The sequence below is a fragment of the Phalacrocorax aristotelis genome, chromosome 6 (assembly GCF_949628215.1).
Source record: "Phalacrocorax aristotelis chromosome 6, bGulAri2.1, whole genome shotgun sequence".
Lineage (NCBI taxonomy): Eukaryota > Metazoa > Chordata > Aves > Suliformes > Phalacrocoracidae > Phalacrocorax > Phalacrocorax aristotelis.
Window position 1 is genome coordinate 42,159,206 of NC_134281.1, and position 26,696 is coordinate 42,185,901.

Genomic DNA, 26,696 nt, shown 5'->3' on the forward strand with positions numbered 1-26,696 from the left:
ACAGCAGCATTTGGGACTTGTTAAGATATATCTTTTCTGTTGGTGGTTCTTATCTGGTACCTCAGTTGTCCTAGATGTCAGTTTGATTCAGTCTTATTTGTTTTTAACAATTCCACGTTGGCAGTAATTTCTAATTTATTTATGAAATTACTATATAGGATATTAACCTGAAGAAACAAAGCGTGAATGTGTGTTTTAATTTATATTTAACTTCTATTTATTGTAATAAAACCATTTTCTTCTTACAGCTCAGTTGAAGATAGACATATCTCCAGCTCCAGAGAATCCCCATTACTGTCTAACTCCAGAGTTGCTGCAAGTCAAACTTTACCCAGACAGCAGAGTTAGACCTACAAGAGAAATCCTGGAGTTTCCTGCCAGGGATGTCTACGTTCCAAATACCACATACAGGTTAGAGTTTTGAAATACATTTCACATTTCAAGACCTGAGACTGGCAAATCTAGAAATTCCTACTTTATCATCTGGTTTGTTGCAAAACTTGCTGTATCAATAGATCTGGTGTGCCAGAGGCACAAAAAGGGTCCAGACTGACACAGCAGAAAATACACAGATGTGAATCGACAAACATATTTGCATAAAACTTGGCTGTGAACAGGAACATGAGAGAAGTTTCTCCATTCCCCAAAACTTTCAGTGAAATTTAGTTGAATTCTCTTCAGTTTTATGTAGGTTTTTTCCTTTGTCTGTGTGCTCAAGTCATCATTGTCTTACTGTTTCAACCACTTTGTGATGCTTTTAGTGTTCTTTTTTTCTTTAAAGTAGGGGATAAAAATGAAGAAAATACCTTCATTTCTGTTTCCATTTTTATTTAAAAGCAATTTCTTTGTTTACAATGCTTGAAAAAAATACTCTGAAAATCTGGAAGATAAGAAATTTTTCTAAAGTGTATTGGAAAACAATAACCTTTCTGTAAATAAGCCCAAGCAGGAAGCAGATTTCTTTTCATTGTGTACCTCTATTCATTTAAAGCTTTTTCACAATATCTTTAAAGACATTACACCTCTGAGTGGAATTGTTTTCTCCTGTTGAGTAATTTTGCCAACTTACTCATCAAACCAGTTACTTCTTGCTGTAAAAGTGAGATAAATACAAACCAGGTTTTTATAAAACAAAGCTTACAAGAAAGTTTAGTCAAGTTCCATATCTCATGCCTTTTCAAAAGATGTATTTATTTATTGATTCATTGATTTATTAATTTATTTTTAGAGGTTGGACAGGTAATTAAACATTACAATACATCAGTAGAAATAAGTAACACTCTGTGATCTCTTCTTTGTAATAAATCCTTGAGGAGCGAAAGTATTTTTGCAGTTTTTTTTGTAATTAGCACATTCTGTAATTTGTCAGAGTGAACCAACTATGAACAACTTAAAACCATTTTCTGAATGGTTGCAAATGTTGGGGTAAAAAATCCATACTGTACAAGGGTTAGGTAGCATATACAAGTCAATATGACTTAATGTAACTGCAGAAATGGGGTCCTTGGCAGTCAGCACTTCCACAGCTGGCCATCCACAAGCATATCAGTAGTCCTTCTGCCTTATAGTATTCTGCAGCTGAAGTTAAACAAATGTATGTTCTCAGGAGCAGGACCAACACTGCATTCAGGTTGTTCCTACAGGTTTTGTTGGTTGGTACCATTGACTCTATTGGAGCTGCCCCCCGGCCCGCACCTATTTGAAAGGTGTTTTGTCATGTGCTCACTTATCTTTCATTTAATTTCTTATGTGTACTAAAAGGCTGCAAAGGGATCTCTTATTTCAGTAAGCTTTGAAGCTTAGCTTGTAACTTTCAGTAAGAAAGCATAGTTCTTAAGATATTCTTCAAAGTGTGGTATCTAAAAGATTAGGTTGGTGGTGTGGCTTACTTGATGCATGTGTGCACATCTATAGCTGCTGAGTACAGTGCTTCAGCGAAGACTGGCCTGAGCTACACTGCTGAAAATTTGTCTGGAAATACATAGAACCCTAAAATGGGGAATTACCCATCTTTCATTTGCTCATAGAAACGCTCCACAACAATAACATGAACCAAACATCAAATTAATTATTTTATGAAACAAAATTTCTTTTTTTCCCTATAGATTAATACCTAAATGTCTTCTGTAGCATTATGCCAGCCCTTTGTTTCAGTAGAAACACTTTCCGTGTTCCCTACTACACAACCCAGAAAGAATGCAACAGCCTGAAAACCCATTCTCCCGGGCAATACTATCTAACACATGAGTAGGCATCTGATTCCTAGGCATTAGAGTTTCAACCTGGGGAGGTAAAAGCTCCACATAAGTTACAGCACACTGACATTGGGGCTGGGGCGAATGAGAATACTCACCAAACATACCGTAAGACCATCACAAATGCCTCAGGGTTTATGTGTTGGAGGATACACCATACAGTGTATGGATTTAGACATGCATCTGTAATAAACATAACACAAACTTCTGTGATGTATTAATGTTCAGTGTATACGTTCTGAATTAAAATGCATCAGGTTGAGCATTCAGTCAAAACTTTTTAAATCTGTTGGGTGAATCATTATTTTGGTTGACTTGAGCAAGTAGTATCTTCCTTTCTTAGGCTTCCAGTATAAGCCTTTTCTTCTGTCTAGTCTTCCTCTTGACCTTGGTGCGATGTATTTCCCATTAAGATTGGTTTCCTCACATTCACTGTGCCACCAGCCTCCTAAGGAACAATATTGTAATGTCAGTTGCTGTCAGTTGTACCCTAATATACTGTGCTTAGTTTCTGAGTAGACAGCTCCCGTTTGCAACCCAAGACTTCTTTAGACCAGTTCCAGCAGAAGTGACAGTTACCCAGTATACCCAATGCAGGGAAGTTGTGCTTCCTGTTATTGCCTGCTTCACATAAAAGAAGTGGAGCACAGAAAATGGCACACACGAATGCTGCCACTGAACTGGGACACTTATGAAGTTAGCTCCACACATTCATGTTTCCTGTGACCATCTGCAACTGACTTTCTGATTTGCTGATGTTTTTCTCAGGTACAAATACTTAAATCTCAGCATCTATGGGAGGCTGAAGAGCCTTTAGTAAACAAATTCTCTCTTTTAGTGGTTGGTGTCCTTAACCATGACCTTAAATTTTAAGCCCAGTTCTGCTGGCAAAGGACTGGCAGTGACTCTGTGCCAAAAATGAAAGTTTAGCACTTTGGAAGTCATTTGCCATCTGCTTTATGGTCACTAGAGCTGAGTAACACTCTCAGCATTGTTTCAGACATTAACGATTTTCAAGCCTAGAATGACGTACAAAATGCTTATTGCATAAAGCAGGTGTCTGGAGGGCAATTCTGTATCCTGTGGTTTAATCATTAATTGCTTTTTCAGTTGTTTGCTTTTTCGCTATAAACTGGCAAAACATAAAATCTTCATAAATCAAAGAATTTGGAATCCTTCAACCAGATTACCTTCAAGGAGAAATAGGTATTCAGCCTCGCATCTCTCTTGTTCTTTTGCGAATGATTATAGCATGTATGCTTGACAAACAGCTAAAATCTCCCTTTCAATGGAAATGTATTGTCATTCTTAACTTTTGGTTTGTAGTCAAAATGGAGTTAAGAATCAGGTTGTCTTTTTTTTTTTTTTTCTTCAAGGAGGGATTAAACAATCTGGCCTAGGGCTGCCACACCAGAGTAGGCATCAGAGGAAGAACTGTCCTTTACTTCGTAGCTCAGAATATCATCCAGGGGTTTTATTTCAGCCTATGCTGTTAGCTCTGTTTCTGATGTTGGTTGTTTGCACAGCCTCACTATGCTTTAGTTTTACCTATCTATAAAATAGAAAGGTGATACATCATTGTAGGACCCTGCCATCTGCCAACAGAAAATATCTTCTGCCCTTTCCTGCAAGTGGAAGGATGCTGCTGCCCTCTCTTTTCTGTATCAAAAGCCAGGCTAATATCGGTAACTACCCACTAAAGCATACAACTATCCTTCATGTAACAAAGAAACTGCCATGGTAATACACCCAGCATACTGATACCTAGGTAGTTTTCTGGACAGTTGAAGTCATTTATTATGTCCATGTCATGGTCTGCAGTTGAGAACCTCAGTTCTGTCTGCTCTGGCAGTGCATTGGGGATGCTTCCAGAGATCCGTGAAAGCTGGAGAGTGTAGTCTGTTTCGGGGCCTCCCAAGATGAACGCGTACTCAATGTAACGTTTATTATGTTTCCAGTCCTGCAGCTCTATCCGTAAGATGTAGTCCCCTTGTTTAGTAATGGAATAGGTCTTATTCAGGCCTAGCCAGAATTCCTCTGCAAAGTCATAATAAATAGATGCTGTTAACATGGAACTAGGCATGAAAACACACATTTTTCAGATCTCTAACCCATACCTCAAATAGTTCATTTATCTTTAAAATATCGGTATTTGAAAATAGGTGTTTAAATAAGCTGCGCAATGTCAGAATCAAGAGATGTCAGAGGTGAGGATTAGGGGACAGAAGTCACCAGGCAGAGAGTTAGTGGGGAAGGGGTTATGTGACAAACTTTCCCCAAAACCAAACCGTCTATTGCTCACACTGCTACTGAATCTGTTACAGACAAGCTGTGGTAGCATGTGTGAAAATATAGTGGTTCAAAAGATTTATTCATTGCTCTAATTAAATCAATAATATGAGTCTTGGGGACTGTTGATCTTTTCAGAGGTCTCCTGCTACATTCTTTTTGTTTACCTCTTCTTAATTATACACCAGTGATCAATAACAGCAAGAGATATAAATGAACTGGAACTTCTCTCTTAACTTTGCTACCTCTTGTGAAACTCTGAGAGGGAGCTCAAGACATTTAAAACATGCATAATTGGGACTGTGTGACAAATGATGCAAATGGCATACATAAAACTTAATTGGAATTGTTGTATTTTTTAAGGAAAGAGCTGCAGAACTAAACGGAGGTTTCGATACCCTTGTGTACAAAGTGAATTTAACTTGAGTGGGGTTTTTGCTAGAATTCTTGATAATTAGTTTAATTAGTTTCATAAATTATGTTCATTAAATAGCTTATTATCAGTGCTGCTGGTATCAGTGCACAATAGGTAATTGCCATATGTAAAAATAGTATAGCTGAATGCTAGTGCCACACATGCAGGTGGCGTTTTAAGCAATAGAAGGCAAGATGGTTGAGTAAAATACTCCTACAATTTACAGATAAGGAGCAGTAGCCTGTTATGTTTTATCATCTTAGAATATGCAGCACAGAAGAGAGTAGGACATAGCTGAGAGTGACGCAATTTTCTGCAAAATGTTTCTGACACTGAAAAGATGTGGCTTCATGTTGGTTTAGTATATGGGAATTGGAGACCAATCACGGAACAACTGTAGCACTCAATATGACCAGACAAACTATACAGCTAAAAGTCTACCTCAGTTGTGAGCTACTGTCCCAAAACGCGGGAAGGGTTGAGATACAGCTCTTCATTGTAGAAGAGGTGGAAGTAAGTCAATATTGCTGCCCACATTGGTGAGGTTTTGACCTGTGCTGTGCCTAGAAAGTTAAAATAGTTTCTAAACAGAAGTAGAGTCATCTCATTGTATGAGAAAAATAGGGAAAATCTTCTGGATGGGGAGACTGTTGGGCAGCACTGGGTGATACAAATTCTTTGGAGTTGATGATTAACAGGGGAACGTGGGTGTTTTCTCACCCTATCCAGCCATGGAGTGGATTGGCCACTGTGTGGGGAAGCCAGAGGTGTTTGCGCAGGGGAGCACACGCAGCCTCAGGCTCCCTTGAGGTTGGAAAAATCAGTGTGGTGGTTTTAAGGGAAACATCACTGAGAAAGTTTGAGAGAAACTAGTGACAGCAACCTGGTGAGGGTTTACATTTATATGTAAAGGCTTTTGGGGAGTGCTTTTATGAATAGTAAAATCTCGATAATTAAAATAGCATTGAAAGCATTCTGGCCTTGATTCAGCTAAAGTTTTTAAACACACATTTGAAGGTGTGTCTTTGAGAATTTACTGAGTTACTGAGCACTTTTTGGTGTTCCACTAATTAGGTAAGCTGTTCAGATTTCATTGCAGGTTTTGTCTGCTCTCATGTGAACACCTTTAATTAAGAAGATTCAGCTTCTCAAAGCAGCTGATACAAAGAAAAGACACAACCCCCCCATTTTTTTTACCATTGAGTTCACCAAAACCATTTGCATAGGCATCCCAGGTTTGGTTGAAGTCTAGTGATCCATCCACTCTGTTCTGGATTACAGTCCAAGAACTGCCTGTTAATGCGAAGGAGAAATAAGTCACAAGCCTGGCTTAAGTGTTTAAAGCACTAGAGAGAAGATGGAAAGTAACTGAGACCATCAGCCTCTGACCTAGAGACTGGACTGCTGCCCTTAAGTGAGCTCACTCTCCACTGCAGTGAAGAAGAAAATAGGTTTGCATTGAAGGTGGCTTTGTATGAATCCCACTTACTCTTCATTTTGCCACAGACCTGAGCACATGTGTACTAAGCTCGAAAGCTTCTCGGCTGCACAGAGAGCAGGTGCTAACTAAGCTCATCTTGGCCTTGTCCTTATTAACTGTCCACAGGTGTGCTCTTGGGTACTCCAATTTTGAGGTAGAATGATTAGCCTAAATTTTCATGAAATAAATTCAAGTGAGCAGAGCTGAACAGAATGTGGGGCCATTTGAGTGTCCTCTGCCAGACTTGTGGTGACTCAGCTCACTGGACTTACTTGTTAAGCTGCCTTAACTGGTTTTCATTTGTTTATGAGGGCTGAGAAACACAAACATAGAGAAAATGATAAGAGTTATGAAATGTTCCAGACATTTGATCAGGTTGTCTCCCTCTATTGTTGGACTCCCTCTACTGATAGTGCTTGACTGCTGGCAATGCAATTCCACAGAAGGTATGAAGTGTTGAAGGCCGTGTCTTTGCTGGGGCTGCCGTGGTGTCTTTCTCCTGACCAGGTCATGACACCCTTGTTTCACCAGTTTCAACAAATGTAAGCAAAGGAGGTTTTTGCACAGGGCGACCTCATGCCACTCTGTTTTCACATCCAAACAAATTGCGTGGCCTTGCCGTGATTGCAGCAGTGTGTTACTAGCCTCTCCAGGTAGCTATGGCAAAGGGACCCTGTGGGGAAGCTCAGCAGGGCACGCACAGAGCAGCACTGCAGGATGATGCATTGCGGGGTGAAAAAAACAGGGAACAGTAAACTGGCCAAACAAAGTGTGATCTCTGGGTAGTGACAAAAGGAACAGATGAATGGGTTTCTTGCAAAGACAGAGCTTGGGTAGGTGCTGTGCATTCTGATCCGTAATGGTTCTGGACCTATATGATACATCGCTACTGACTCACCCAAATATGATACAGGAATCCTGTCTCCATGACTCACCTCTTTGGGATAGTTTGGTATATCTAAGCCTCAAGCAGTAACCTTGCTAATGAAACAAAATTCTGCTAAGGTATTTACTGTTTGCTTTTATTTGGAAAACCTATTCATAGTTGCAATATAATGGCATTTGTATTCACCATTTTCATTATCTATAGCTAAAGGAGGTTTGGGGTTTTTTTTAAATATACTTAAATTATGTCACATGATTGAAAGTTCTTTCCTTGGTATAAACAAGAGGTGAGTAAAGAATGAAAGCAGTGTTAAGGAGTCTTCAGGATATTGGAAACCTGAGTTCAGAGCACAGACAGGCCAGTAAGAGAAGTCAAGAGCAAACAGAAATTGTGGTAAGTTTTTGTATGCTTTTGGATGAGACACAGTTTTTTTGCTTATAAGAAACTACTTGTGTGAAAACTAGACTGTTGCTAGCATAGTTGTCTTACCAAATTTCATTTCACAGTAGACCTCAAAAGCTTCTGAGCCGTTGGGCTTAATAGTGTAAACACCACTGGACTCCATGCCGCTGCTATAAAGAGCAGTGCAGTCAGGAGCAGCACCTAGGAAAGAGAACAGCAGACAATTACAAATCCTGTTTTGGATGTGGTAAGTTTTAATCCAGCTTTGTGACTTGAATTTCTATATAGGATAGAGCCAAAACAATAACTATCTTTCTTGTTGTTGTATTTTACAGTAAATGCCAAGAAATGGACAGACTGCTTTGGGCTTGGTAGTACAGCTGCCAAGCTGTATGTAGTTTGGACTGCCTATATTTTTTAAGTTAGGCAAGGTTTCAGTTTAGATAATTTTGGAAAATTTGTAAGGCCTAAGACCAAACTCTGGGAAATTAATTTTCCTACGCCTTGTAAAGTTCCCAATAAATACTGTTCCCATTACTGCAGTTCGAAAATGCCTCTCAGCTTTAAAAGAAGCTCTTCCAAATCTTAGAATTAGCCAATGTGAAGTAAATTAGTTCTCTGTTCATACTCTACAAGACAGGCATCAGCAGTGTCAGTAGTGTCAATAAAAGGATGGTCACAGCACGTGTTTACAAGGGGTGAATGGAGGCTGAAGCTTGAGTACAGAATTGTTGTGTTATTGGACATTGTTCCTGTATGTCACCCTAGTGACAAGTACACGTGTAGTGGGGCTAAGTAGATGATGACATTTTTTCCAAACCACAAAATTTACCTTCTTCCCACAGTGCTGTATATACCATGAGTCTTTTGCTTTTAGTCTTTGACTGTTAAAAACCAATGCACAATTCTCTTTCACAGAGAATACTGCGAATGCAATGTAGTGTGTAGTTACATCTAAGAGACAAGGTCTCACCATCAGATTTGTATGTTACAGCTGTGGTGTTGCGCACAGGAAAGGGGCTGGCCTCTGGTTCTGTTTGCTCCCCTGTGAAGGAGTTCTCTGTGAGTTCGTGGAGCTCTATGTGATTTAGCTGAAAGAACCATAATTACAAACTGTTAATTTCCCAAGGCTCTGAACTGATGAGATTCATGTATCAAGCTGAACAATGTCATGCAGAGAATAATTTTTCCTGTGAATGTAATCCTTCAGAATACCCAATTTACAACATAAAAATAACTTTAGAACCACACTGGTGGATTTCAGTTGCATGAATGTCAGCAGTGCCATTGCTCAAGCAAGGTAGGATTCATGAGGCGAATAAATGACCCGTTCTCATGAGGTGCACCTTAATGGGCAAACAGATTTAACTTATTTCCTCAGGTGACATCACTTAGACAAATACCAACATCTAAAGAGCACAGAACCCACAGTTCCTTAGGCAGAAATGCATTTGCCTTTTATAGCCTCCTCTTAGGAATAAATTAAATATGAGCATGCCAGTTATACCCAGTGTTACGGTGACACATGCTGAATTGCAGAACATGATTCCCTATTGGAGTGAATATTGGAAAAACAGAAGGAGATAGGAAGTAAGGATACTTAGAAGACCAGTGGAAGAACAATAATGAGATAGATAATAAGAGTTAAAAAATTACAAAATTAGCAGTCAGGAAATACAGCAGGCCGGTGTTGATAGACAGTATGTCAAAGCTGTGTTCTTGGTCATTGTGTGCCCTGGCTATAGCCTTCTGCCTGGTAGTACAGCGGTCTCTCACCCAAAAAAGTACCTGTTTTCAAAATTGTTTATACCCTCCTCTACAGCCCCAAACTGTGAATAGGAGGCATGAGACCCGAATGAATGGGACGACTCCTTCAGTGAGATAACAAATTCTGGAGAGAGAAATAGGGATGGTTCCTGTACCTTGTCTTCTAGCTCCATAATTTGATTGTGCTGTCTGTCGAGTTGCACATGCTGGTCCTCTACAATTTTGAGAAGTTGCTTGATGTGGTTGTCCTGCTGCTCCACGAAAGCCTGAGGACAGAAGGGAGGAAGGAGGGTTGTGGTTTGAAGCAGCAGACGACCTTCACAGTGGCACTACCTCCATAACTCCTGTCATGGGGCCAGTTTTGAGAGGCACAAACCATTTAACATTGCCTTTCCTTTTCCAAAGGGTTGCCTGCCTTGCCTCTGAAGGGGCAAATTTCTTTGCCTCTGAAGCGAATGCCTGGGTTTTTTAAAGACAAACTACTGGCACCTTTGTAGACCTTTTATGTTGTTGCTATTTTCCTTCCATGTTCATGTTCAGAACAATTATGTTCTGTGAAGTTGGCCCTTGATACAAAGTAGATGTATGCCACTGATCAAAAAAGGGGACAATTCCCAGCATTTAGGTTATTAGCATGGGATTTGAGAGATCTGGATTCATCTTTCTGCTTTGACATAAACATCCAGTATTTTCTTACAGAAGTTGCTTAGCCTTTTTATGCTTCTGCAAAATACAGTTAATACGTCTTTTTCCATAGGAAACCTTATACCCACCTAAATACTTGCATGTAGTGACATTAATTCTGTTTAAACTTCCTGTTTTTCATACTGAGCAGGCAGTTCCTAGCACATTGATGTGTAATGAGATGATGACATAAAACCTATGGGCTTGGTAAGCACATAATTTTCCTGATTGCAAAAATTTTTATCATTATTATTACAGAATTTATTGAAACTGATTTGCAAAAATATACTGAAAAAGGTAGAGAGCCTTATAATTTTACAATTTTCTCACTGATCTCGCTGGGAAATTTTACTGCAAAATAAACAATATGTCAGATTAAGACACTGATTCTTTTAAGATTATTGCAGTGATTTATTTCTCAATATATGCAATAGTACTACAGTGAAGAGGAAGGGAAAACATGAGCTTCTATTGCATAACTAACAATAATAGCATTACAGTTTACTTTGGCTTTGTGTGTCAGGGGCTTTCACAAGTCTACTTACTTTGAGTGAAGAAATTTCTTCTGTCTCATGCATTGAAGGCTGGGTAATGGTCAGTTTAGTGACTTTGTCTTCCAGACCCCATACTTTCTCTTGCAGCTGAATTTTGTTTTGTATGAGGTCTTCAATCTTCGAGTTCATCTCCTGTGAGAGATTCTTTATCTCTTCATTGTTGATTTGCAGCCTGGCTGTAGTTTGTCTGAGCTGTTCTTCTTCTTCTTTGATTTCACTAGTTTGCAGTGAGAGCTCATAAAAGGACCTATCAAAAATGTAAAGTTTTTGAAAGATGTCATTCATCTGCCCCTTCGTCTTATGGACAAAGTCCTTAAGACCATGCCCAAGCTGGAGCAGTCCATTGGCTAAGATTCGTACATCGTCTAACATGGCAAATCTTGATTTTGTCTCAGGAGGTGCACCAGAATCAAAGGAAGAATAATCCTTCTCAACTGTAGCTGAACGAGCAAGTGGGGCAATGAATAGAAAGACTAGAATGATTTTCATGGTCTCTGCTCTCTGATACTCTTTGGTTGTTCAGGATGCAGATACTTTTCCTACTAGCAGTTTTTGCTGTGTGGCTGTTCTGTGTTGAAGAATTTGATCTATTTATACTCCTCTTCATTTTAGAAGAGGCAGACCAACGAGTTGATCATTAAACCATGTGTATTTGAACGAATGTAACCCCCCTCGAATGTAGGTTGATATCTGGGAAGATAAAACTGAGAGACGGGCACATTGCTGATTAAACTGGTTCTGAACTTTTCCATCTGCCAGACTTTCTGCTTTAAAATGTTCTTGATGACATAGTGTCTTTCACACAATAGTTTTTAATAGATTAATTTTGGGTCATAATGTTGATAAGGGCCTAAATTGCTTCCTGTTTGTGTTGTATGATTCCTTTTATTGCCTCAGGAGTACAAAAGGGTTTACCATACTTAAAAGCACTGGATGCTGTACTTCAGGTTGTGCAGCTCCTTGGCAAACAATGGAAGGGCAAAATATTCCCAGATGATTCACACAACTTGATTCTCATCTTGTACCTTTTCTGGTGTAACTCATTGTGCTGCAGTGGATTTACTTGTCATCTAGTTCAGATTAAGTGAGAGGGAGGGAGTTAGGTCCAGAGATTGCCTGGATGTGATTCTACTATGTTAAGGTTTGTGCAGTAATTTACACCATATAAAACTTACTTTTTAAGAGCTGCTTTCCAGAAGTGGGTGAGATAAATAATACCTTGCTTACATTTCTCACCTTACCATTCTTCTTACTGTTTAAGATTCACACTACTTAAAGCAAGTGTACAAGTACTCTGAAATAAATGTCCTGTTCTGCAGTGGGTTTCTGCCTAGAAGCTTGTATGTTTTTCTAGTGGTAGAGCAATATGAATGAAAGGTATTTTTCTTTCTGGAATCACTCATAGCAATCCAAGAAATTGAAATCAATCCATGCATAATATAGTCTGTACTATGGAGAGTTTTCAGGTTTTTGCTAGATTCTTGTATGTTTAGTAATTCTCCCCCGGACTTTTTGTTGTTGTTGTTGCTGAAGTACATACACATGTATGATATGAAGCATCAATAGAAAAAATATTTTAAAAATGAAGTTGTTATTTCATATGTTGAACTGCCTGTGTGGTGAAGGGTTGATAATACGCAGGTAACCTCTCTACCCATAATTAAATAATGTGAAAGTATTTTAGATCTCCATTGAACTGATGGAGAGTATTTTGTACCAGTATGATCTGGATCAGACTTACTGGAGTATCTGTATGAAGTATAGAGAAACAGTAGGAGCATGTAGATCATCAGGCCTGGCACTGGGAAGAGTGCGGAATTATTCAAAGAGAATCTGTTGGCATAGAGTGGAATCAAATATAGGATTTATCCTTAAATGCAAACAATAATCACTATTTTATACCAGGAAGCAGTACTGCATTTTCACAAACCAAAGGTGCAGTTCTGTCCCATAAAAACCCAACCCAGCAATTTCTTGTCTTGCAACATGTCCCACTGCAGCAGACAGTCTTGAAGGTCCTCATCCTTGTACACTGCTGAGACCAAGTACCAAGAATTGTCTCATAGGGAGGAAACCTGTGAAGGCAAAGGGATAAGTGAGATTTTCTTTTTTCTGCTCTGCTTCAGATATTGGTGAATTTGGAGCACCACAGGGCCTGTGACCAATCAGGAACTGTCTCTCAAGCATAATTTTAAAACACTTGAGCAAAGCAGCGAAGTAATGATTTAAAAATCCCTGAAGACTGAGAGTTTTGAGGATTCTGTCCTGAGGTCTCAGCTCTGGCAGTCAGGGAATGGGAGGGCAAGGACAGCTCTGCGCCCTGGCATGTAGTGCTGCCAAGGGTCAGAGCGGCCTTTACTTCATTTGAATTGCAGCTTGTTGTTAACTGGGTCTTCAGATACTTTAGCTGGACAGTCCTTTTGCCTTTCAGGACAGACTGAAGAGCTAAGAAGAGGCCTGAGATACGTGCAGGCCCATGCAGATACCACTGTGGTGCTCACCTAGTTCTGTTCAAGTCTCTGTAGCTTGCATTAAATCAGGTCAGAAATGCACATGTGTAAGATGCAGAAAGAATGGTTCTTACCAACTAATTACCTGTCTGGTTCTCTGTTGATGACTTTTATAAAGCCACAGTTAGCTAAGCCTGGCCAGCTGAGACTGGGCTGTATCTGCTTACTGTTGGCAGATGTAACACGTGGTGGAGAAGAGTTATTTGCTTAATTACTCATTTGAGCCTGGAAGACTATAGGCAAGCAAGGAATTTTGTTATGGGCTGTTCATTATTGCTTCTGTGTGTCCATTCACATGCTGATCATTTATTTTGCACTGAATATTTGGTGCCTTGGTGAAAACATGATGGCCCCTTCCCTTCTAAAGTAACACAAGTCAGTCATTGGAGACTGACTGGTTGAACACATCCAGGGTGTAAACATGCAGCCAAGAGGTGAGCAAAGTACTAAGACTTCTTGCTGTGTCACAGAGGTCATGCCACTGTCAGATCTCCAGGTGAGCAGTGGAAGTAAAGTTGTTTTGTGCAGAGAAATGAGAGGGAGTTAGAACAGTGCGTTTGTTTCTTTTCTGATGCTTAGAAATACAGCAGTCCACAAACCAAGACCACCAGTGACTCCACTGGAGCATCTCACAGGTTGAAAGTTACACACATATGTGTTATTCTGTGTTGGGAGTTTAGAGTCAGGTTTATTATGGTTGGTACTGCTTATTCAATGGATAAGTATTACATTGGCTTTGGCCAGGGGGAAGTCTGCTGTATTCCTAAATCAGGTGCTTCTCAGCAGTATTGTACTTGGGCTGGGTAGGTATGTCATCAGAGGGAGCAATGTAAAAATATTCTAGTGATGAAGTTGGGAAGCTCAGTCTGCATAGAGACACAGAATTGAACAGGGACTTTTGCTAAAATGAAACATTAATCTTTCTGCTTCTGCCTTTTTATCAGCACTTCATTTTAAGTCCACATGTAAACCCCTAGTAAGTAGGGGTCAAATGGTAGTCATTACAGTAATTCTTAATTTTATTGTGATGAGTGTTTATCATGACTAATTCTTTGATCTGCATGGTACAGGGCTTTATTCCAGAGATCCAGCTTTGACAAATTTGATTGGTTTCACAAGGGATGTCCATGAGGTTCTAGTTTATGAGAAGCTGTTCAGTGGAACGCTATCATGTCCTATTAAAATCTGCAGTTTTTTTCAGATGAGTTTCTGAAGAAACTCATCAAATCAGTATTTATTCCACCCTATTAAAAATCTGTTCAAAAAAGTGTTAGAACAATTAGCGTTATTCACGGGACAGCGATCAACCTGGAGTGTTTTCATTGAGTCATCATTCCTGCAGCATTTTCTTATTTGTTAATATCAATGGAAATGTATGAAGAGCTGTTCAAATGAGTGGGGGAAAAAAAAAAAGCACATGCATGATCTGGACAGCACTTACGGCCCTTAAGTTCTACCTTTCTGGAAAGTTGTTAGTGTGTAGGTTTTGCTTTGAAAGGTAGACCAAGATACATCATACCTGATAACCCTATTAAACACTTCTGATGTTTAAAAACATAAGATAAGCATGTGCTTTTGAAGGATTTGTATTTTCTGTAGGGAAGCTCATGGGAGTTTTGCTTGTGTAGATGAAGTTTAGGTATGGTTTATATCTGGGCCTGACAGTGCTCTGTAAGAGGGAACAAAGTCCAGCCTCTGGCATCTGACACAGGGATTTTAGGCTGCAAAACTTGGAGAACTGGTTGCAAAATTCAAAAAAAAAAAAAGAAGAGCATAGACTTTCTGCAGTCCACTTCAGAGTACTTGAGTGGCTTTGGTTTTACAGAGTTTCAAATTAATATTTTCTGTTGTTTTAGCTATTTCTTACAATGTCTTTCTTTTAAATAGTTTTGAATTCTTCCTAACTCCATCACCCCCAATAATCTTTATTCTTGGCTTAAACTTCAGAAAAATATAGGAAGTTACTCAAGAAATAGCAATAAGCAAGCAACTGGAGATCAGACATTTTACGAGGTTTCTGCAGCTTGAGAAGTTCCTGTGTGTCGCCATGCCTGCGCCACAGCTGTTGTGGCTCAGCTGATGCACAGTATCTCAGCAAGCTACGGGAGCTTGCTTGTGCTGGGATGCTGCTCAGACATGACACTACCATTTAGAAAGGTTTGTTTTCTGAATGGGAAAGGCAGTCAAAATGCTCTGATGTCAAATATTAAAAATGCAAAAGTGGCTGCCAAGCACGTTTCCATATTAGTGCCAGTGCCAATAAAGTCAAGCAGTGATAAGCTCACTACAAAATACCAACCTTAGACGTCACAGCAGCCACAGGGTCCATAAGAAAAGCAGGACACAGGAAAGCAGAGGGGAGAAAAATTTCTGGTATGATTAAATTGTAAGATTCAGGGGCTGTAGAAACCCTAAGGGGGAATCCTGCCTCTAAGAGCTGTTAGCCCAGTCAAGAAAAAATGTATATAACAAACATGATCTTGAAGATCTTTCACACACCTGGGTGACCCTTAATAAATGGGCTTTAAATGATTTTCATAGTAGGAATAAAGCAAAGAAAAAGGTCTCTGGGTTTTACTGAAAAGGGAAATTTTCATAATAGCTAGACATTCCCTCTAAGACTTAGGATCAGCTCTTAATGTTTTAATACTTTTATGAAGAATTTTGCAAAATGTCTGCAATCACATTATATAAATATTTAGAGGAGTGCTTGGTGCCGTTATTTCCATGGCTTGGGAAGCATTTGCGCTTTAGCAGTTCATTTTATGGAGGTAAAAGTACTTTTGAGATCTGTTTGAGATAATAGTGTAAGCTTTGCACACATTTTGTATAGCATTTTAATAAAAGATCCAGACACAAGTCCTTGGATTTAAAGCTTCTAGCTGAAACTTCTATTGCTAGAAATCTGTGAATAGTGTCATCAAGAAGTAGCTGTTACCTGGAAGCATAAGGACTAGCGGTCCTTTTGTTTAATCAGTATATGCTTAGCATGGTTGTTGGTGTTGCAGTGTTATTTTCATGGTCAATCCCTTCCTCCTCCCTTTGTCCCTTCTGTAGAGAATTGAACACTGATGTGAGACCTCCCCATGATGTCTCGTCCACCAGAAAGTTGCTCTCTCCTCTTGCTTTCCTCTGCTTCTCTATAATACAGAGCTGGGGTTGTGGGGTTGTCCTCTCTTGATTTCTGAAGACTACGTTCAGTGCCATGCCACTTACTTTGCCTTTAAAAGCCCAGAAACTCCGATGCCTATCATCTCACCTGTGCAGTAAGGCAGCTTCTACAACCACTTTGCACAGAGGTCTTGTTTAGCTTTTTTCAGAGTGCAGTGGCTACACCTCTGGTGTCCTACAGAGTCTACTCAGCCCAGGTGTTTGTGCAGGAAAGTACTACAATGAGAACTCAATATGGAATGAATCAAAGGAAGGATGGTAACAGAGGAGAAACTGAGAAGTCAGCCCCTCAGGTTGACGGTTAGAAAAGGGCTTCAAGATATTTATATTGTTCCTATTGGTTTTTCAGCCATGAGTGCGTCTCTTTCCATGGCTCCTGTAACTGTGCTTATGGCAGACAGGAAGATCTGCAGCTTTTACCTATGTAGGGTAAGGTAAAATAGGATTTTTCATTTGACGTCACATTCTGATGTGTGAGTGGGGGAATTTTTTCTCCTCTCTATATGTAAATTCTCAACAAAAGGATGATGCCTGTAAAGGAAACCCTCTGGAGAGAAGCTGCCTGAACAGGAGCAAGCTTCCAACTATCCCGTCTTACAGTGGGATCTGTACATCTGAACTCCCGTAAGCAACATGAGCTTCTTACTAATGAAATGCAGGATAATTTCCCTCTGAGCCTTTCACGACAAGGGCTTGAAAGGCAATGAAGAGGGGAACAACCTGTATATTTCCTCCAGTACTTGTTTTTAGGAATGCTGCTAAAGCCCTGCCTGACATGTAACATTACCTGTAACATCTGCTTGTAGATCTCTAGCACCCTCTTTCTAGAGTGGCATCAAATCGGTGAAATGTCTCCTTTGCTCCCAGCAGGCCAAGCCCTAACAGAAGAAGTGGTAGGAGAACTGCAAGCTTGGTTTAGGCTCATCTCTGCTATTCAGCATAAATCAGTCCTAAGCGTAAGACTGCCTTTAATATAGGGATCCTGTAGCCTGGCTTCACAAATACAATAAATCCTTCTCTTAAGCACTAATAATACTTAATAAAAGTTTTATGAGCAATGTACATTTTGGAGTAAATTTTCATATCCATTTTCATTTTTAAAAGAACATCAAGGAGCAAATGTATTCATGCCAGAACAAAGTAATTTAGTAGAGTCACAAAAATGACACAGGCCCCCTCTGAAATAGTGAGAGTTGATTAGACAAAGCAACCAATGGGGATGGGATTCAAAAGCTTAATTCACCATGAAGGACTTGAAAGGGAAGAAATTCCCATGTGCCAGTTAAGCATATTCCTCTTCCTAGAGGGTCAAAAAAGAGCCTATGCTGCCCCATATAGCTTCTGGAGCTTTACAGCTAGACTGCCCTATACTGACCTGGAGGAACCTTTTTCTTCAGAGACTCTTAGAATTCCTTAGGACCGGCATTAACCCATATCTGTATAGATGGGACTACCCATGGGTATTGGGGAGAAAAGGTAATTGCCATCAGAACAAAATCCTTGGGTGAGATTCATTTGCCAAAACATTGACATCTAGCGCAATTCCAGCCAGCCTAGGGCAGCCTACCTTTCCAGATGCTCCTTCAGGAGAGTGACCCGTTGCCAGCCCAGGGCAGGTGATTTGGATACCCATGGCATCTAAAAAGGCAGCAGGTGCCTTCACTGAGTAACCAAATCACTGCACTACTGACAACAGAAAAAGAGTCTTTTTCTTTTCAATCTGCTGTTGCCAGCACTCTGTAGCGGCTGCATTATTATGCTTAAAATGTTGTCCTTTGTCTGTACCCATCTGTTGTCTCTTGTCTGTCTGGGACAAGGAAGAGTTGGACACTGTTCCAAGTGTTCAGATTCACGGAATAGTTCCCGGAGGGTGACAGAGGGGAAGGCAACCTCTTTTACCTCCTGCCTTACAAGACAGGGCTTGTTACCGAATTGGTTGATTCAGTGTTTGGGCAAAATGTAACATGCCAGTCGTTTATCCCAAGCAGGTGCAAGGTAGCAACATGAACCTCTCACCTAACTGTCACGCTGCCAAGTAGCCTGTGGTGAGCATCCCTCTTGGTCCCTCTTGTTGGAGCCATAGGAACAAGGGTGTCCAGGGGTGTGTGATGCTGGTCTGGTGAGCAGGACTGTGGGGATGATAGATAGCGGATTTCCAGCCTGACTTTTTAAAGACGTACAATAATTCATACACTTGTTTGGGGGCAAAAGAAGGTGTATTTCCTTTGGATAATTGAGTACGCTGAGTGGAATGATTCAGGGGCTGTTGTCTTTTTTGTCTTTATAGGAACATGCAGGGGACTTTCTGTGGTATAAATTACTTGCTCATAGGTCAGGTGGGGGCTTGCAGTAGACAGCTTTGCTAACGTTGTGTGAATCCAACTTGCACTTTGTTGGCAGGGACTCAGCAGGGCTAAGAGGATGGAAAATATTGCAGAATTTTGCATCTGATCACTGTTGTGGTTAAAGTAATCATAGACTTGGAGAAATGGACCTGGAAGAGGCCTCCAAAATGTCCCCCGCAGTGAAGGTTGGGGGTTGTCTATCAACTGATCTGGACAGGTGCCTCAATGGCTACCAAAAAATGGAGATTTCACGTTCTCCCCAGGCAATTTGTTCTACTGCTTAACTAGCTTTGCAGACAGAACGTTTTTCCTCACATCTAACCTAAATCTCCTGTGCTGCAATTTTAGCCCAGTATGTCCTGTCATATTCCCCGTGGATGTGATGATCACTTTATTGCTTCAGTCTTTGCAGCAGTTCTTTAGATACCTGGGAGTGTTGTCGTTACCTGTGGCCCCAGCCATTCCCTCAACACTAAACACACCTGGTTCAGTCTGGCCATCCCCACTGTTTTCTAAAATTGTGACTTTTGATGTCTAAAATAAGGAGTCATTATGAAATCGCTTGTATGGGTGTGCATTTATGTTGAAGAGAAGACCATCTGGCTAATGGAAAATGTCAAACCCTTCACTTTGACTCTCTGAGTGTTTTCATAGAGGTTTAAATAATAGCATTAATAAAGGTGTGGACTGTCTCATTCTCACATGGAGATGCTCACTTCATGGCTTTGTCTGTTCCAGGAATCTTCTTTATGTCTATCCTCAGAGCCTTAATTTCGCCAACCGCCAAGGATCTGCCAGGAATATCACTGTAAAAGTCCAGTTCATGTATGGAGAGGACGCAAGCAATGCTATGCCGGTGAGGGAAGTAATTTGTGCTCCACGTGAATGCTGTGTGCCGATAAGGCAGAAGACAGAGTACACATTGCAGTTGTAAAATCCCTGTGTTAAAGAAAACCTTGCTGAAACACATTTCAAAATAACAAGTTCAGGGGAATATAAAATTGCTATATTTCAGAACAAAGAGTATGTTTGTGCAGAGTTTGCAAAGTAACATGTAGTAGCTACTATTTTAACCCGAGATGTTTGCAGTGTTTGGAATTGCATCTCTGTTTCCATGCCAAAAAAATTAGAGGTGATAGTTATACTTGTGTTCAGGACCAGAACTGATCAGCTCTTGGTATAGCTCTGCATAGGGGTGGTTACATTCATCAGTTCTTCAGCCATATCTGTGTGCATGTGTAACTGGGATTATTAAAATTGTGAACTCCTCAGTGACTAAGTACAACATTGTATGTAAGTGAAGGGACATGTAACAAGCAGATATAACTGTACACAGCTGCGCAGACTTGTGAATGGACCTGTGAATGTCTCTGCAGGATTATGGAACAAATTCTTGGTACAGTTTCATAGAGGGATTTCTGTGGGTTTTTTTCTATTTTGCAGGTCATCTTTGGCAAATCTAGCTGTCCTGAATTTTCCAAAGAAGCATACACAGCTGTAGTATATCACAACAGGTAAAACACATGACACCTTGTGAAAGGACATGGGCCCATATGGGTAGTACAATTCCACCCAAAAGAAGTTTTACCGGTGTGAAAGTGGAGTAACTCACCAGTGCCTCTGTCTCAGGGTTAATTATTTATCAATTACTATCTGCATAGCATTTACAACAACTGCTGTGTCAGTCGACACCGTAGAGTTTTGCGATGCCTAGAAGCCAAAGTCTTTGCTCTGGTACGCATCAAGAGCATTGTGTCAGGGGCTGTGATCCTAAGCATGTAGCCAACTCAGCAGATGCTGTAAGTACAATCTTCAAGTTAGTAGGCATGAAGATCTACATTATAAACTCATGTTAGCGTGTGCTTCATGATTTTGCTGGAGCCTTTCAGACTTTAGTAACAGATTGGAAGTATTTAATCTTGAAAATAATTTCATTGCAGCTGGGGTAAGGAGTGCTGAATCTGGCCTTAATGTGTTGATAGTCTTTGTAGCTGTACCAGGGAGAGAATCCTGTCCTGCAGGTTGGGAGTTATGGTAGTCTCCACCTTGACACAAGAGTTTATTGCTCATGGGGAGCAGCGCTGTTCAGTGTGCCTGTGTGAGGAGGGGGCTGCCACTTTCATCTTTTTTGGACTGTAACTGATACACAAAGTTTTTCTAGTCCTTGGTGATCAGAAAGTGAAGCTTTAATCCCTTGGGATAGTCCTTATACTTCCTTCCCTCCAGACACTGTAACTCAAAGGATTCAGACTTGAGCATAAGATACTAAACCACACTGTTTGTATTGATGACTCAGTTGAGGGTCTGGTCTCTGCACAGATCACCTGATTTTCATGAGGAAATCAAGATTAAGCTTCCAGCCACTTTAACCGATCACCACCACCTGCTTTTTACTTTCTACCATGTCAGTTGCCAACAAAAACAAAACACTCCCCTGGAGACCCCAGTCGGATACACTGTGAGTGTCTTTCAGTCTTTATGTTTTTCAGTACAGAATATATTCATAATGCATTTATTTGCAATTTGTGTAGCATCACTGTCAACTCATACATCATTGTAGAATTTGAGAGTTTGACAGTCAAGCCTGCAAAATGCAAGATATCTTTAAGAAATGTGTGGGTTTGTTTTTTCTTTTGTTAATTCTTTCTCCTCAAAGTGGATACCGATGCTTCAAAATGGACGGTTAAAGACTGGTCAGTTCTGCCTGCCTGTTTCATTGGAAAAACCACCACAGGCTTATTCAGTGCTTTCTCCAGAGGTGAGTTGTTCTTCATGCTGAAAATTAGCAAGAGAGTACTTCTGTTAAAAAGTGAAAGAATGTATTTGTGCATACATGCGTATTTTTACTCTTAGGTTATTTATTTCTTCAATACTGTTAAGTTTAGATAAGTGTGTGTGTTTGTGTGTGGATACGTGTGTGTGACCTGAGAATAAAATGAAAAGAAATGGCAATTGTAATGAGAAGTGCCTTAGCTCTGCTTTCTGTCACATCGTCACTCATATTTCTGTTAACCTGCAGGTTCCACTCCCTGGAATGAAGTGGGTGGATAACCACAAAGGGGTTTTCAACGTAGAAGTTGTTGCTGTATCATCCCTTCACACTCAGGTAAATGTTAAGAGCAATCATTGTAATAAAAAGTGTTTGATAATCTTTTGACAGTTGAAACACTGTCAGAGTTGATACTGTGAAGAGTATAACAATTACTTGTAGTGAAATTACAATTTCATTTTCAGTTCTGAGCCAGCAGACCTGTTATTCCACATTCTGCTGTGAGTATATTTGAGAAGTTCTGCTTAAAATTATGAGCAGTTTGGCCTTTATTCACAGGGGGTGAATGGCCAACAGTGTTTTCAGACCTCAGACTGTTGTGTTTAATACAACAGGTCTAACATACAGTCCAGGCGTATGGTTTTTCCTTTTCCCCTCTGCCTCTTTCATTTCTCCATGTATTTTTCATCTGTCTTTCTTTGATCTGAAAAGAAAGATTACAATCATTTTGACTAACCATTTCAACTTTTGTTTTATTAATTGACAGTATATCATTTGACACTTTTGTGTATTTTATTTGTGTTGTAAATAGTACCATGATTTTAGTGCATTTTTTGTCTGTTTTTTCTAAGAATACAGAGTCTGTGGGTCCTCTAGTTTTGCCCTGACAACTTTTGAACATTGGCTGATTTCAGTTTGATTAGACATAGGAGCAGAGCTCTCAAAGATGTTGAGTTTCTGCTAATTTTGTGAGATTAAATGGTCAGATAGAAGAATGAGGAAGAGAATCCATCCATGAGGTACAAATCCATAGAAAGTGGAGTTACTTTTGGAGCTTCTTGCTGATTTTTTTTTTTTACTTCTGTGTAGGACCCTTATCTTGACAAGTTCTTTGCACTTGTGCATGCTCTGGATGAGCACATGTTCCCTGTGCGAATAGGAGACATGAGAATTATGGAAAACAACTTGGAAAATGAACTGAAGAGCAGCATTTCAGCTTTAAATTCCTCTCAACTGGAGCCGGTAGTGCGATTTCTTCATCTCCTGCTTGACAAACTGATTCTTCTGGTAGTAAGACCTCCTGTCATTGCAGGCCAAATAGGTATTCTATTTAAATTTTATAAAGAATTACATAGCTGAAAGTTTGACACTTCCAATTTTATCATATTTATGTAGAAATAAAAAAGTCCATTTTTATGCTTTATTTTAGTGCCACTAATATACCATGTATCTTCAAAATAAAACATGCTGGCATCCAGATCAGTGGTGATATACACGGGAGCAATATTTAATATAAAGGTTTCCAAGAATGACTAGTAATTTGGTGTCCAAGTTGAGACACCAGAAAGGGGCCTGATCTTCATGAGTTGGATACTCAGCATTTTCTTAGCACTGGAGCCTGTTAGGGTGGCTCCATACTGACATTCAGAAACCAAGAATTTCAACCTTACTAGTCACCTTGGAAAATCTCGAAGTAGATAAGTTAGGAAGGTTTAGCTGTTGTATGTTCCTCTAGCTATTGTGGATCTGATACTGTCAGCATGAATAATCTTTCCTTTTGCTCCCTGTTATGGGCTATGTTCTGGCAGTACAAAATACCTCAAGTGGAAGTCAGGATTAGCTCCTTACTATTTAAAACAGCAGTTGGGATTTTTTGTAGGAAACTTGAGTTGGGACATGATGGAATGTAGGTATTTAAGGCTGCTTTAAGAAGAGCAAATATTTATTTTAGAAAGGCTGTCTTTCTGGGGAAGCATTTTCCTTGAATTTTTATCTTATATTTTAAAGCTCTTTGCGTTCTGTATTGGTTAGTTTGTCTGTATGGAGCATTGAGGACATTAGTGTCTGGTTTTTAAAAAACTAAGATTTACAGTCTCCAGCTGCCGCTAGCTTCATCCCTAATTTGTTTAGAATATCTGCCTTGTACTGTGTGTAGATTACTCTGCTCATTTTTAGGACAGAGTTTTTTCCCAAACTGAATGGAATTGTTATTTTTGATACAGTTTATATTTTGGCTAAGGCTTAAATGGAGGAAATAATTAACTGAGTATGATAAATATCCAAAGGATATTATCCATCAGTTAAACAAGGACTTGATCTTGTTACCATTGCAGTTGATGACCAAAGTTGGTCTGATTCCAGGAATCAGACCTAAATTCATTAAATTTTTTATTAATAAAAGTGGAAGCTTATCACTGCAACACCTGGCTTCTTGTCAAGCTGTTTATTAGACCTAGTTCAAATACCAGGTTCAGTTTTTCATGAGAAACGCTTGCTATACTCTTAATAAGCTTCACCATTTAGCCTTTAGAAGGTGGATGAAATGCACTTTTAGGATTTGCTCATGGGCACTGCTACAGTCTAAAACAAACTCCTCACTTATTACTTTCAGTTAACCTGGGCCAAGCATCTTTTGAAGCAATGGCATCAATCATAAACAGACTTCACAAGAACTTGGATGGAAACCAGGACCAGCATGGCAGGAACAGTCTTCTTGCGTCCTATATATATTACGTTTTTCGTCTACCGAATACCTATCCCAACTCACCATCACCAGGTAGTTATTTTTTTTTATTTTATTTCCAAGTCACTGTTTGTTAAAAGCAAGGAGAAATTGATTGCTGGCAGGTGCTCTTGAGCTCCAACTGCATGGCTGGTTCCCTGCCAAGCCCTGTTATTAACTTTCTCTGTGATCCAGTGTAGCCATTTACAAGAAGAGTTTAATTACAGTTAGCCATGTCAGAGATTTAACTATTTGATGATCTTAAATATCAGTGTCACCACTGAAAATGCATGAAGCTAAATTATGGCAAATACTGTTTTTTTAGTTTTGTTTTCTGTAGCAATTTAGGCAGCTGTGGTACACTCTTGGCCTGTCATGTTTCCCAGTCTCCTTCACTAGTACTTTTGTACTTTTATCCAGTTCCAGCAGAAGTTGAAACACTGGCAAAGGAATGTGAAATACTTGAAAACACATGTCTGGGTACAGGAGGGAAACAAATTAATTCCACCCCTGCTGAGAACAAGGGATATATCTGCATGGGGGAAGAGTCGTTGTGAATGACAGCCACAGAAAACTAGGCTTTGGAAGAACTGTTGTGCACAGCACTTGATTCTTGTATGGAGTGGAAAACCTCTGAGAGGGGTTGGGCAGGTTGTGTACTTAAAACTCTGCCCAGTTCTTCAGTGGTTTTCGAGTCTGAGGTCTGGAAAGTATCCCTTTAGCTAAAGACGTACCTCACACTGGCTGCCTAAATCCGCAGGGAGCTTCCTGCTCCCCACAGATCAGTGGATAAAATAGCTTTTTAGTCCCATCCCTTCTCCCTGCTGCTTGCCTTGGAGAACCAGGCAGGGGCCACCACAGGGAAGATTTCATTAAGGGCCAGACCTACTGGTTATACAGAGGGTTTGCTGCATGAGGCTGATGTAAAGCAGCATGAGATCAAGACTCTGATGGTCTAACAGGATGTTCTTTCAAACACCACCTTAGGTCCTGGTGGCTTAGGGGGGTCAGTGCATTATGCCACCATGGCTCGATCTGCTGTCCGACCAGCAAGCCTTAACTTGAACCGCTCACGAAGCCTCAGCAACAGCAACCCAGATATATCTGGGACTCCCACCTCGCCGGACGATGAAGTTCGCTCAATCATTGGCAGTAAGGTACACATGCACTGCTGAGGGTCTTACAGGAACTTCAGCATCTTTTATTTATTCTTTAAGGAAATAACAGGGAAGTTTTTGTGACTCCCCCCACCCCGCCCCCCCCCCGCGAAAAGATGTCTTTACTAATGGCCCCTTCTCAGACTTCTTCTGGCAGTTGCTGATAAAACACTACTGAAACTCCACTCCTTGAAAATAGTTGCCAATTTCTCTGACTTGTTGGAGACCATCCTGGCAGTGTTACTTCCACAAATGTGGTGGCTAGGGGCAAGGGTCCTTCTGGACTTGTCTTTTCAAGACTAGTAGGACAAGAATGGTTTTACTACCTCACTTTTCACATGGCCAGCAGCCATATCCTCTGACCAGCTCTGTTACGTCTCCCCAAACCTTGCATCCCCTACCTTGCCTCTTTGTGATCCCACTATTACCTCCCAAACCAAAACTCTCTCTTCTCCTCTGCATTCAGCACTAATGGCTGCTCAGACGCTTTCTCTACTACTTATGTCCAGAACAGGTATCTTGCACACAGCAGGAATATTCCTAGTCCCTGCATGGGCCAGAGAGTATTTTGGATGGTTAGTGAGTGAGCCATAGTCTGGCCAGCTGAGCTGCAGTGTGGATGTGTGGTGTGCTAACTCTGCACCCACACTGACCCCCCCTCACCTAAAAGTGACTTTCCAGTATGGGCACATTAGTGCAGAGCATCTGGCATGGTCTTACTTTGGCTTTTAAGGGCTCAGTACATGCATCTCCTGCAGAGGGCCTGTCCCTCTCTGAGACTTCCAAGTACATAGGACTGCTACAGTCCCAGTTTGAGCACTTCAGTTTTGTGCCTAAAATAGGTGTTATGAGCCAGGGCAAATCTGCTGTGTTGGTACTTGCCTTCCCCGAGAGGAATGCCTTAGCTTGTTTGGGGTTCTCTTTTTTTTTAATCTTCTAACTATGATAACATACACCAAAATGAGATGTTCTCCCACCTGTGACCCTACACTCTTCCAGCACAGATGAATTCCTGAGCCCTTTCAGAGAGCTGTTATGTTTGATACTTTGGAAGATCAGTGAGCAAGTTTTTTAATAAAGCCATCAGCTTGACCAGACAGGCTTGACACTGGTTGGTCCTGGGTTTTATAAGAGCAAGAAAAACACAGTTTCAGAGAGAGGTTAGCAATTTAAAATGAATAACATGATTTGCTGACCAAAGAAGAGGCTGAAGAAGTGTGGGCAGGCAAATAATTATTTCTTACATCAAAGTTTGGACTTAGAAGTCGTAAAATATTTTAAAGACCACT

The 26,696-nt window shown here is 40.3% G+C and overlaps 2 protein-coding genes across 10 annotated transcripts in view; one reads left to right on the forward strand and one right to left on the reverse strand.

The window, feature by feature from the left end:
• The window catches only part of DOCK7 (dedicator of cytokinesis 7), a 107,897-nt gene that overhangs the window by 41,061 nt on the left and 40,140 nt on the right, over window positions 1–26,696 (forward strand). For all 8 annotated transcript variants that reach the window (XM_075097378.1, XM_075097379.1, XM_075097380.1 and 5 more), the window contains 9 exons: window positions 249–411; window positions 19,497–19,614; window positions 20,202–20,272; window positions 21,078–21,216; window positions 21,415–21,516; window positions 21,778–21,864; window positions 22,618–22,849; window positions 24,140–24,304; window positions 25,238–25,407. In XM_075097378.1, coding sequence (XP_074953479.1) covers window positions 249–411; window positions 19,497–19,614; window positions 20,202–20,272; window positions 21,078–21,216; window positions 21,415–21,516; window positions 21,778–21,864; window positions 22,618–22,849; window positions 24,140–24,304; window positions 25,238–25,407 — 1,247 coding nt within the window. The remainder of the gene's footprint in view (window positions 1–248; window positions 412–19,496; window positions 19,615–20,201; window positions 20,273–21,077; window positions 21,217–21,414; window positions 21,517–21,777; window positions 21,865–22,617; window positions 22,850–24,139; window positions 24,305–25,237; window positions 25,408–26,696) is intronic.
• ANGPTL3 (angiopoietin like 3) lies at window positions 1,168–11,310 on the reverse strand. 2 transcript variants are annotated; one of them, XM_075097388.1, is made up of 7 exons: window positions 10,724–11,309; window positions 9,650–9,760; window positions 8,701–8,818; window positions 7,815–7,928; window positions 6,157–6,252; window positions 4,020–4,292; window positions 1,168–2,703 (listed from the first exon to the last, which is right to left on the reverse strand). In XM_075097388.1, the coding sequence occupies exons 1-7, from the start codon at window positions 11,219–11,221 to the stop codon at window positions 2,522–2,524; spliced, it is 1,392 nt and encodes a 463-aa protein (XP_074953489.1). In that variant the 5' UTR covers window positions 11,222–11,309; the 3' UTR covers window positions 1,168–2,521. The 2 variants fall into 2 exon arrangements, with proteins under 2 accessions (XP_074953489.1, XP_074953490.1); XM_075097389.1 differs by lacking the exon at window positions 6,157–6,252 and having other exon boundaries at window positions 10,724–11,310.

Coding starts and splice junctions, on each gene's coding strand:
- ANGPTL3 (XM_075097388.1), bottom strand. CDS start 11,221: ATGAAAATCATTCTAGTCTTTCTATTCATTGCCCCACTTGCTCGTTCA. Junction 8,819..9,649: donor TTATGGAGCTAGAAGACAAG/GTACAGGAACCA, acceptor TGGTTCTTTCAG/CTAAATCACATAGAGCTCCA. Junction 6,253..7,814: donor CTACTGTGAAATGAAATTTG/GTAAGACAACTA, acceptor TCGCATTAACAG/GCAGTTCTTGGACTGTAATC.